Below are 12,908 nucleotides of genomic sequence, written 5' to 3'. Positions count from 1 at the left end.
TTTTTTTTTACTTTGCATACAACTTAATGTTTACACATAGATTATCTAAAACAATAAATCATAGATCTTATATATTTCTTTATGGAACCATTAAAATTGTATTACAAATGTAGTATGAAATCTAATAGTCTTATAAAACTTTTTCTCATATCCATTGAATTGACAAATATTCATTTTTCATCTACAAAAACTAGTGTGTTTAATATAATAGGTATTCTCTCTCCTTAGCATCTACATGTCCAGAAAGCTTAATTTTGTATACAGATTTATTAAAAAATATGTATAAATATGTATAAATGTAAATGACAATAAAATAACCTTCTATTTAAAGTATGTTTTAGAGTAGATATAGATTCAGCTCAAACTATCAACACTAAAATAGTATGTAATAATTACTGTCTGTAACAATAAGACTCTGAGTGATTGAAAGTAATACAATCTAAACTATGTTAACACTTAAGTCTTTAAATATGGCATGATGATCTTTTTTGTTTTCTATAGAATATATGATGGACAGGGATAAAATGGGGGGCTTATATATATAGGAACATTTCTTTTTTTTTTTTAAGGAAAAAAATACTTAAAAATTAACAATTAATAATATAACATTATAGTTACTAACTCAACAAATAAACAAGAAAACCAACTTCAATTCTATAACATGGCCATTTAATGATAGTAGGAGATGATAGAAGGGAATTCCAGAAAAAGATTGGAGAAAGAAAGGAATGAGAAATAAGGAAGAAGAGAGAGAAACGGAGAGTGAGGGAAGGAGAGAGAGGGATGGGGGAAAGGGAGGAGAAACCAGAAAGATGATAAATAAGAGAAAGAAAAATCATTTCTTTTAAATCTAACATTCACTTATTAAAGTGCTCACTATGTCTTCTTGAAAAAGACTCTTCCAGCTTGCCATTGACATTTAACTATAATTTTCTATTATTATTCAGCTCTAAAACAGGAGACTGACTGAAAAGTTGATGGATTAACAAAATGCTGCTCTTCTTGGCACCAAAGTTCACGCTATATCAATATCTCAAGTTGTAGTATAGTGTTAAAATAAAGGGAAATATTTTTACCTACAAGAAGAAGGTAAAAATATTTCCCTTTATTTTAACACTATACTACATTATACTATATAGTGTATATATATACACACACATATATATATACACACATATAGTCTGCCTTCTGTTTTTTTGACCCATGCATAAATAATATATGTGTTAGAAAAGTAACCTTATGTAACCAGAAATAAATTGATTATATTGATGATATGAAAGCAAAGGTACTTTTTCAAAAAAGTAGTCCTTATTCCATAAGTAAAACAGAAGTACCAAAACAGCCACTTAACTAACTAAACCATTACAGAATCACTCCATCAGAAATGATTTTATTGCTTTTCCTTGATTTCTCAAGATAAGCAGTACACTTGCTGAGGGGCACATTTTTCCTTCTCAATATAAGAGTTCTGAATTCTGTAAAACATTTGGTTCAGATAATCAAGTGGCTATATTTAGGTTTCACAATGAGACTTTTTTCATAGGCTTTAACTAAGACAGCTGTGCCTGATTATCTGATTAAATTAAAAAGTTAAACATCTTAGCTTTTTAATCTATTATCAATTAGAATGTTTTATTAGAATATATTTAAGCAATATTTACATTTACTTTGCACAGCCCCAAGATTTAAGACAATAAAATGCTTCACCTATAAAATATTTTTCATGTTTAGATTATCATAATTGTCAATATTGCTTGAGAAATAGAGAACAAAGATAATCAGCAAAAACAAAAGTTCATCTCATAAATAAGCCAAGCTTGAAATTTAACACAAAAATAAATTTTCATGTAAACATTAATTTTTTCTGCTTTCATTTTACATGTTTGGGATTTGTAATCGTTTTCTTAAAAAAGTGATTATATAGGACCCATAATTATCCAATGCTGTTTGTAACAGCAAAACCACTTTTCATTAGTTTTTATTTCCTAAGTATCTTATAACCTAAAACAGTATTTGATAACTGCAAGTCATAAAATTAGTTGGTAATGAAATTGACTTAGGGGGTTGTGATTCCGATTAAAATAAGAAATAGAATAGAAAACAGTGTAGTAGGGGCGACTGGCTGGCTCAGTTGGGAGAGGGTGGGACTTTTGATCTCAGGGTTGTGAGTTCAAGTCCCAGTTTGGGTGTAGAGATTACTTAAAAAAATAAAATTAAATCTTAAAAAAAAAGAAACAAAGAAACAAAATAGAGTGCAGTAAAAGTAATGTTGCTTTCTGAAACTTTGTTTCAATAGTGTTCATGTGCTTATTTCACCTTGCTTTAAAATGCATTTTTGGGGCTCCTGGGTGGCTCAGTTGGTTAAGCATCCAACTCTTGGTTTTGATTCAGGTCTTGATCTCACAGTTTATGAATTCGAACCCCGTACGGTCTCGGCTGACAGCACGGAGCCTGCTTGGAATTCTCTCTCTCCCTCTCTCTCTCTGCCTCTCCCCTGCTCTCTCACGCTCTCTCTCTCAAAAAAAATTTATTTTTAATATAAAATTCCATGATAAAGTAAATAAATTATATTATTGCTATAATAACAATATTGGAAAGGAAATGATTTACTATGGGAGTCCTGGCTGTCTTAGTAATGTTTTCTGCATAATTTTAAAGGATTTATATATTAATATAGTTACTGTTCTTGTCGGTTCCCTGCCTCCACTTTGCATACTTATATTCTTTTCTGTTTTTTTTAAATGTTTATTTAATTTTGAGAGAAAGAGAGAGGGCCACCCAGGCGCCCCTGCATGCATGTATTCTAATTATGGTCACAATTATCAGATTTCCAAGTCAGGTAAATATGATTTCATAAAAGAAACAATGAAATAAGGTTAAAGCTCAAAAGTTTCCCATTAATATATTCTTACCTGTTGGTAATCCTTTTCCTCTCAATCGGTCTCGAATAGCCTGGCTTCGATCAGGCTTTTGTTCACTGTTACGGGAAAGTTGATCTGTCTGTACACAGATAATCAAAAATCAAGTTTGACAAAACAACCTGCCTTTTGTTTTCATGGTAATTGTCTACAGAATGACATTAGTTAGACAATTTTTGGAGTAAAACATTAACTAAAGACACTCAACACTTACTATTGTTAATTTGTATTCCTTCAACAGGATTTATGTAGCTCAGTTCTGGCCAATTACTCTTCAGGAAATGAAAGGCAAGGCAGAGTTATAGAAGAAAGCCAAACTGAAGTAGTTAAAATGAGTTCCATCTGAAAACAGTAAACTTGAAGAGTTTTTTTTTTTTCCTGATAATTACATTACTCTCTCAAGTTAGATTATAATTTTAAAATCATATTAATTCTGGTAGAATAAATTTTCTCCTGATTTAACTATGCATTGAGGGTACTGACTTAAATTATTTTCAAAAGTAATTTACCAGATTTTTCCTGCAAGAAATTACATTTGAGAAATGCTTTAAACTAAATGACATATTGAGGGATGACAAATTTAAATCAATGCTCTTTTAAATCTCCTTTATAATAAAATGTTTAAGTAGTCTTAAGCTTTAATAACTTTAACTAAGGGTACTCCTTTGAAATAAAGCATGTTATTTTCTTCCTCCCTGGCTCCTTGAAGCTTGGTTGCCATCATGAACGACACAGTTAGCTATCCGGACTGGGAAGTTCATAACCAACTGAGTACTTGAGCGGAAACAAATGGTTATTGATGTTCTTCATCCCCAAAAGGCAACAGTACCTAAGAAATTTGGGGAAAACTAGCCAAAATGTACAAGACGACACCAGACACCATCTTTGTATTTGGATTCAGAACTCATTCGGGTGGTGGTAAGACAACTGGCTTTGGCATGATTTATGATTCCTTGGATTATGCAAAGAAAAGTGAACCCAAACAAAGAGATGGCCTGTTTGAGAAGAAAAAGACCTCAAGAAAACAGTGAAAGGAACACAAGAACAGAATGAAGAAAGTCAAGGCGACAGTGCAAAAGCCAATTATTGGTGTTGACAAAAAGAAATGAAGTATCTAGCAGTGAACAGGAGACTGGACAACAGAAGGAATGAAAAGATTCTGCAGTGACTGTGGTGATTGTGCAGATTTCTTATGAGAAGATTAATAAAGTAAGAACTTTAAAAAATTGATAAAATAAAATAAAGCCTATCATAGGGGGAGATGGGTGGGCGGATGGGTGAAATAGGTAAAGGGGATTAAGAGTACACTTATCATGATGAGCAACTGAGCACTGAGTAATGATGTATAGAATTGTTGAATCACTATATTGTATACCTGAAACTAATATAACACTGTATGTTAACTATACTGGAATTAAAAAAAAAATAAATGAAAAACGTATTGGTGGGAAAAAAAAGCATATTACCTTTAAAAAATAAATAAAACTGTATCAATTTAGATCAAATTCCACATAATTAGGGATGAAAAATTAGAACACTAGGTTTATTTAGATGATCAATTAGAGTAAAAACTCCAAGAAAAAGGAGAGATAATGATGAAGAGAAATTATTTAAATCTGGCACCAGGGGAATGCATACATATTTGTTTACACACATACACACACACAGATTTTAATATTGCTCCATTAGTGAAACCTGTTTGCATATGGATTATAAATCCAGGGGCACCTGGATGGCTCAGTCCGTTAAGCATCTGACTTCAGCTCAGGTCAGGATCTCATGGTTCATGAGTTCAAGCCCTGCGTCAGGCTCTGTGCTGACAGCTCAGAGCCTGGAGCCTGCTTCAGGTTCTGTGTCTCCCTCTCTCTCTCTGCCCCTCCCTTGCTCTCTCTCTCTCTCTCTCAAAAATAAGTAAACATTAAAAAACAAAACGGTAGCTGTTGGGAGTTCTGTCCAGTGATACTAGCAAGAGCAATGGAACGATGACTGGAACGTTGTTATTTCTTCTTAGTAGAAATTTGCCTCTGGAAAGGCAGGCTCCCTATATATGAACTCTAATTGCCCCTTCTATTCTTCTCTCCTACTAACCAATCCCACAACACTCCCCATACAGACTTAATACTGTTCCTCAAACATACCCTCTTCTTTCCTACTTCACAGCATTTATCTAGGTTTACTTCCCTCTGCCTAGATTACTTTCTATCTAGACTTTTGGATCTAGTTCAAAGTGCTATTTTTCAATGCAGTCATAATTTGTATCCTTTCCCCTCAAACCTTCAAACGGTATGTTGCTTTCCATACCGTTCTCTGCATTTTATAATTAAGCAAATGGTCTTTAAATAAGAGCTCTTAGAAGGTAGAACAAACATTTTATTCAAATTTATATATATCTGCAGTATCTAGCACGTTTCATATGTAGATGAGCAATATATAGTTACTGCAATAAACTGACCTAAATACTAAATGTAAAGAGATAGACATCTTTTATCTAACATGGGAAACTATTAGAAGGATAAGAGAATTTAATGGAGGAATATTTCTTCATGGAAAGGGGAAGAAAAAGTATTTTCAACAATTTTATTGTATCAAAAAAATAGCAAGACAAGTCTTAGAGGAGGTGTGGTATAACAGAAAGATCCCTGGACTAATAGGAAACATATATCCCATAAGCTGTGTGAATCTCAATTTCCTTATTTATAAAGTGAGTTAGTACAGATCAATACTTCTCAAAGGGAGCTTTACAGATCATTAGTATTATGGGAAAAATCTATAAAAAAAAAAGACACAAATAAGTTTGGGAAATGTTTCACCTATATGTAGGCATATCATTCTTGAAGGTAATACAGTCTAGTGTATTAAAGGTTCTGAGAAGTTCTGCAGTGAAAATATATTTTAATTTCTCTTAAATATTAGATTTTCCTCAAAATTATTTGATCACAAAGGAATTTTTATTTATTTAATTAAAAAATGGTTATTTGAGAGCGAGAGAGAGAGAGAGCACAAGTTGGGGAGGGACAGAGAGAGAAGGAGGAGAGAATTCCAAGCAGGTTCCACACTGTCAGTGCAGAGTCCGATGTGGAGCTCAGTGCCACTAATCCTAAGATCAAGACCTAGCCAATATCAAGAGTCAGATGCTTAACTGACTGAGCCACGCAGGCATCCCCACACAGGAATTTTTAAAAACAAAACTATATTTGAAAATATTTAGGAAACTTTGGTCTGGATAGAGGGCTTTCATAGATTTTTAGTAGTTTTACCTGTTTGTTTTTTTTTAAGTCACGTGCAGGAATATAAACAAATAAATCAATTAAAATTGGAGGCAACTCTAGTTAAGGAGGGGAAATCAGCAGCCAAGAATCGCATTCACTCAGTCTCTACTACTTGTATTCCTTTCACTGCAGAGGTACCAAGGCTGCATGGGGTACAGTTTACAAACCATTTGCCCGGAAGAATCTATGAGCCTGTTTCTTGTTAACTGGCAAACTGCATGGAATTTGGATAGACCCCTGCCAGCCATACAACATCCTGGTTAAGATGACAGAGCTGAACTCCTAGGGAAGAAGTAAGAAGCCATCATAACACTGTGTGACAGTAGCAAATTGTGGTCCACATGAAGGAGAAGGACTTCACTTGAAAGGGTAAGAGCAGATGAAGTTTGGATCTAAACAGATATCAGAAACCAAGGGAAACTAGGCAAATGGGATAGAATGTAGCTCAAGAAACGCACAGGTGGGACGATAAATACCGTGTGTGTTATTTTGGGGATTCTTCACATCTGAGACAAGAAAGAGAATGGGAGAGTCCAGGTCTTGGGGCAATCTAGCAGAGATACAAGCATGTATCACCCCTGCCCATCAGGTGACAGTGTCCCCAGAGGGTGGAGAGGATTTCAGGAATAGCCTTGTCCAGACAAGTAAGCGGCCAAGAAAGAGGTTACAGAGCAACAGAAAGTGCGTTATTAATGTGAAAACCCATTTTGTATGTCAGTGCGTTTTTCATAATAGACAGAACCACTTGCTGAGGATGTAAGAAAGGACGCAAGAGCAGATGATTTCAGCTCTAACATGCTGTGACTCTATAGTACTTGTTGGAATACAGTTCCAAAAAAAAAAAAAGACTAATTCTTATGAAATCTAGGAGACTAAGTCATTGACTGGGCTTCTAAATTTTAAGTGCCATTTCAAATAAACCATTGACATTAGAACAAGAAATTTACTCTCCTGTCCTCATCTTCATTGAGAAAATGCCACCAATATTATCTTTAAAGAAAATCCTGTGATACTCTGCTAAATTTTAAAATATGACTATCTGCATCAGTCGGAACTGTGGCTTACCCCAGAAAGATTTCCCAGAACCAGTTTGACCAACTGTTTCACGTAGGAAAATGAAGGTGCACAGTTGCTATTCCTAATGTGGGCGCTGCAAGCATCCAGGACAGTTCGGACAGAAACTCGAGCATATATAACATCTTCGCACATTCCAAGCAGTATGCTGTTGAGGTGATCTCCAAGCTTGATAGGCTAATGTAAAGAAAGAAAAGGCCACTTTCAGAAGTGTGGGTAAATCTTATCTAACAAAGTCAAGCCATTTCAGGAGTCATAGGAACCACACCAAACACATTTCAAATACTCGGAAGAAATGAGCTCCTTATCTAGCAGTATGTACATTTTAGTGTATTTTATCTTTTCATAATCCAAAAAAATTATTAGCAGAAGATGGTTAACACACATCTCCCAAGACAGGAAGTATTACAGAAAAACACTTTTTTGGGGGTAGGGGGGCTAAGGGGGTAGGGTGTAATAAAGAAATGGAATTCCTAGGTCATTCAAATATTTTGGTAAGCAGTTATGTGAGTGTGTGTGTACATTTTGGGTGAATAAATGATTTCCTAACAATTGATAAAATGTAACATATTCATTATATATGAAATATAATTTGATACTCTCATGATAACTTAGATTTCAAATACTGCAATGACTCAAGTCATTTAAATATCAGTTCTCATTATGCCGGTGAATCAGAGAAACTGGAATGTAAGATTTTTTAATTAGTTGACATGATTTGTAGAACATTATATCCACATATCCAATAAGCATACAAAAAACGCAAATTAAAACCACAAAAAGAAGCCACTACATGACTAAACAGAATGGGTAGAAAGAAGACTGATAATATTGATAAGGAGAAAAGCACTGTTGGTGGGAGTTTAAACTGGTACATCCACTTTGGTTGAAACATGCTTTCCCTGTGACCCTTCCTTTCCGCTTCTCATCCATTTGTATATTATGTCATCCTTTAGATCTCACCTTAGATGCAGTGTCCTTTAATAAACACATCCTAACCCTCTAAATCTAGTTAAAGGCTCTGACTCTGGTGTTCCATGGCACCCTCCAGTTCCCTACCACAGCATTCATGCATTGTTATAACTGGTTATTTAATGCCTGGACTCATTGATATACTCCACAGGCACGGGCCATTCTATTCCTACTATCTAGTACAGTGTCTGACACAAGACGGGGCTTCAACTTTTGAATTGGTATTGAATACTTGCAAAATGACTATGATTTCTGATAGCAAAATACTAGTGAAAGTTTATACACTTCCTCTCCAATTTATACATTATTGATACTGACTTAATTTTCAGTTATCTGAAGAGTATAAAGTGTTAGTCATAGGCTGTGATCACATTTTGCACGTATGTTAAGTTGTATAATATATGATACCAATATATCCAGTAATAATTTAACTTTTTCACTTCTATTTATCAAGTTGAAACTGAGGGTTTTTCATGATACAAAATGAGACTGAACCAAGTTGAAGCCATCATCCATCTTTCACGGATCTTAGGATATCTGGATTTTAGAATAAAAGCCTAAAATGCCTGTTACTTCTTAATTTAATTAAAACAAACTCTTACACCTAGTTATTTTTCTTTTCGACTTCTAAATGCCTAAAATAAAACCTAATTATGTATGTTAAATCTTTGCTCTGATGAAATATAGTTATCTTTTTTTTTTTTTTTTTTTTTAAGTAGGCTTCATGCCCAGCATGGAGCCCATTGCAGACATCAGTGCAGGACTTGAACTCATGACCTTGGGATTAAGACCTGAGCTGAGATCAAAAGTCACATGCTAAGGGGCGCCTGGGTGGCGCAGTCGGTTAAGCGTCCGACTTCAGCCAGGTCACGATCTCGCGGTCCGGGAGTTCGAGCCCCGCGTCGGGCTCTGGGCTGATGGCTCAGAGCCTGGAGCCTGTTTCCGATTCTGTGTCTCCCTCTCTCTCTGCCCCTCCCCCATTCATGCTCTGTCTCTCTCTGTCCCAAAAATAAATAAACGTTGGAAAAAAAAAAAATTTAAAAAAGTCACATGCTAAATTCACTGAGCCACCTAGACAGTCTGAAATAAGTTATTTTTATAGTTTCAGTTACTATTTGTTATTATGTTTATATTGGGTCTTTAGGAATCAGTTATTTTAGAAAATAAGGACTAGAAACAGCCCAATGGTCACTGGAGCCTAAGACTTCAGAAAGTGTTGCTTTAATATTGGTGTTTGCTGCCATAGGCTTAGTGAAGTATACTTTTGAAGGGACAAGAAAAAAAAAGTAATGAAGTATATACTTTGAGATCTATTATTCCTATGCTTCTGCATCAAAAAAGGTTATCACTTTAGTTCAAGAATGAAATCATCGGGGCGCCTGGGTGGCGCAGTCGGTTAAGCGTCCGACTTCAGCCAGGTCACGATCTCGCGGTCCGGGAGTTCGAGCCCCGCGTCAGGCTCTGGGCTGATGGCTCAGAGCCTGGAGCCTGTTTCCGATCCTGTGTCTCCCTCTCTCTCTGCCCCTCCCCCGTTCATGCTCTGTCTCTCTCTGTCCCAAAAATAAATAAACGTTGAAAAAAAAAATTTAAAAAAAAGAATGAAATCATCAACATCTACAATCATTCTTATAAGTCATTAAATTAGAAGAAATTATGTGGACTTGCTGTAATTTTTGAAGAGGCCACTACATTTCAGAATGTAATGGTTGAAACCTGGGTAGCAACTGATACAATTCCAAGAACATTCTGAGAACAATAATTGTCTTTAGAATTTTATTATTTCCTTCTGAGAGTATGACATTATTAATGGAACAGCATAGAAATGCTGGTATGCCTGATAATATGCTGTAGAACATATATAAATACAGGGAAGAACTTTCTAAAAAGGGTGAAGTTGTACAGATGTGACAATTTGACTTACTTGGCTCTGAGGCACTTCATGATCAGCTCCCCAATACAATGTCATTCCAAGAGAATAAATATGGATCTAGGAATAGAATTTTAAAAATCATATTATGGTAAAATAAAATTTAAAACTTTAGCAAGTACTAAAAAAATTAGCAAGTACTATATATTCATGACTTTTTGTCCCAGATAAAGTATAACATGTGATTTGAGAAATTAATCATTTCATACTTTGCATAAACGTATGTAAGAACTTAAAATAGAAAATAAGACTAGAAATGATCAGAACAAATTTCCCCCTTTATTTCCTAGCCTATCATCTGTCAATAATTTTATTAGTTCTTATTTATTTTAAAGTTTCTTTATGTAAACTCACACTAATACTGTATATTTCTTTTTTTTTAAATAAAAGGTGAAAGATTTATTAGATCTGAAGAGAAAACTGAGTATTCTCCTTTCTTTTTAAAACTAAATAATCTCTATGACTAAGGTGGGGCTCAAATTCCTGAATCCAAGATCAAGAGTCACATGCTCTACAGACTGAGCCAGTCAGGCACCCCACAGATACATCTTTTAATTTTTCCCCTTTTATAAAATGTCAGAAACTTTAAAATTACTCTGCACTTGCATTTTTAATTTAACAAGAGATATAGGTGATGTCATTTTGTACATGCAGGTATTTCTCTTGACTTGGTTCTCAGAGATTATGAATAAAAGAGTAAATCATCTGTAATTTTGATACACATTGTTGAATTCTCCTACAAAGAAGTTGTAGTATTTTGCATTTCTACCAGCAACATGTAAGAGATTTTTTTTCACAAAAAATTTTTTTGTCTATAGTATGTGCTACAAAGATCTAGATTTTTGCCAATCTGAAACGGGAAAAAAAAAATCTCACTGAAAAAAATTTTTTTTAATTGAAATTTTGATTAGCATTTTTCTTACTAAGAATGGATGGGGTAGTAGATGGAGGAAGACGTTGGGTGAAAAAAGATTTTACTTGCATTGTTTGTTTGCTTCTTAAAGATTAAAAAAATAACAACACATTTTTTTGCTGATACAAGTGATCCGACAGGGAAAACTGGAAGTGCAGGAGAGAGCAAGGTTGCTGGGAGAGCACTGTTGAGTAAGTGGGAGAGGGTGGAAGGTACAGCACCAGGGAAGGAGTTGGCGGGACAGAGAAGCACAGGGTGGCTCAACTGTAGCAAGGAGGCAGAGACTGTGGGAATTTAGCTGAGTAATCTGGTAGTGAGATCCTGGGAAAAGTTTCTTCTGACTGCTTCTACTTCTTTCCTGTGAGACAGGAAGCGAGATGAAAGCGAGGACAGTTAATCCTATAAGTAATCATTTCCCATTTTTTCCTCCTGTGAAGAAATTTAGAGCTAAACTTTTAGCCCATCTCTATCAATACTGTGTAATCTTACTATGCGTATTTAAAAAAAAAAAATTTTAGCGTTTATTCATTTTTGAGAGACACAGAGGGACACAGTGTGAGCAGTGGAGGGCCAGAGAGAGAGGGAGACACAGAATCCAAAGCAGGCTCCAGGCTCTGAGCTGTCAGCACAGAGCCCGACGTGGGGCTCAAAGCCAAGAACCACGAGATCATGACCTGAGCCGAAGTCGGGTGCTTAACTGACTGGGCCACCCAGGCGCTCCTTACTATGTGTATTTTTTTTCACCAATCTTATTCCAACATCATCTTATTTTCTTGTCTTTATTTTTACTTTGCTCTTATTTTCTCATTTTTATTTTTTAATTCTGGAAACTGTGTCAAATCCTCTTTAGAAATAGGTGAGGTATGCACAAATAAAACTGGCTCTTTATAACCTCACAGCACTTTAACCTACTCTAACTTTGCCTCCTAATTTATTCCAAATCACAGATTAGAAAAGTTGTTCCTCTTTTCAAATATTTTCATAGCTCCCATCTTAAAAAAAAAATCCCAATTTTTATAATGATAAACAAGAGTCAGTCTGACTTGCCTCCATTTCCATTTTCTAGACAGATTTATAAGTTTTCCTCTGTAATACTCCTCCACCGATTACAACCTAAACACTTCAGCACTACGAAATAATTTTCTGCTGGCAAAATAAAACCTCTCAATTTTTCTTGAGCAGTTCTTTCTACCAAGAATTTTTTTCCATCTGTCAATAAAATTCCTACATATTACTGATGGTCGAGAGATGTATGCCATATAAATTTTCCCAAACAGGATAAAGCATTCTCTCTTGCACGTACAGATATATTTCATTTGCATCTCTAATAAAACAGTTAACTAATACTGCCTGTAATATAATTAAGATGTGTCCATGTTTGTCTTCCTGGAGGAAGAGTTTTTTACATAGCTTAGTATATCTCTCAACTACTAACACAGAACTTGTACACAGTAGATATTCAATTCACACCTGCTGGACTTAATTAAATGTACATTAAGTTCAAGATAGCATAGTGCAGGCTATTGGCATATTTCAGTTTCGGTTCCTTTTCAAAGAACCTCATATGTGAATCCCACATATATGAAAAATACTTCATGGCTTTAGCATAAAAAACTAGTTACATATTCAAATATATTTCTTTTAACACGTTAATATTGATTTGTGATTCTGAGATAGTACTCTAAGATTATTTATTATATTTACTTCTCAATATGCAAATGAGTTACTATATATTTTTATAAATGACTATATAAAGTTAGTAGCACAATTATTAAAATTAGGTTATAAAACTGTATACCTGCTGATCATCTATGTATATATTATAATGATTGATT

General features: G+C 34.6%; 1 protein-coding gene across 4 annotated transcripts in view; it reads right to left on the bottom strand.

Moving 5' to 3' along the window:
* The window catches only part of PTPN13 (protein tyrosine phosphatase non-receptor type 13), a 178,189-nt gene that overhangs the window by 122,966 nt on the left and 42,315 nt on the right, over positions 1-12,908 (bottom strand). For all 4 annotated transcript variants that reach the window (XM_047091577.1, XM_047091578.1, XM_047091579.1 and 1 more), the window contains exons 3-5: positions 10,155-10,220; positions 7,253-7,438; positions 2,913-3,000 (exon numbers count right to left, since the gene is read on the bottom strand). In XM_047091577.1, coding sequence (XP_046947533.1) covers positions 2,913-3,000; positions 7,253-7,438; positions 10,155-10,220 — 340 coding nt within the window. The remainder of the gene's footprint in view (positions 1-2,912; positions 3,001-7,252; positions 7,439-10,154; positions 10,221-12,908) is intronic.

The sequence above is a fragment of the Lynx rufus genome, unplaced genomic scaffold (assembly GCF_022079265.1).
Source record: "Lynx rufus isolate CCGP_SWC_20201006 ecotype Redwood Valley unplaced genomic scaffold, mLynRuf1.p SCAF_3, whole genome shotgun sequence".
In the NCBI taxonomy this organism is placed as follows: domain Eukaryota; kingdom Metazoa; phylum Chordata; class Mammalia; order Carnivora; family Felidae; genus Lynx; species Lynx rufus.
Note: the sequence above shows the minus strand (reverse complement) of the source record. Positions and strands in the feature narration are given on the sequence as shown.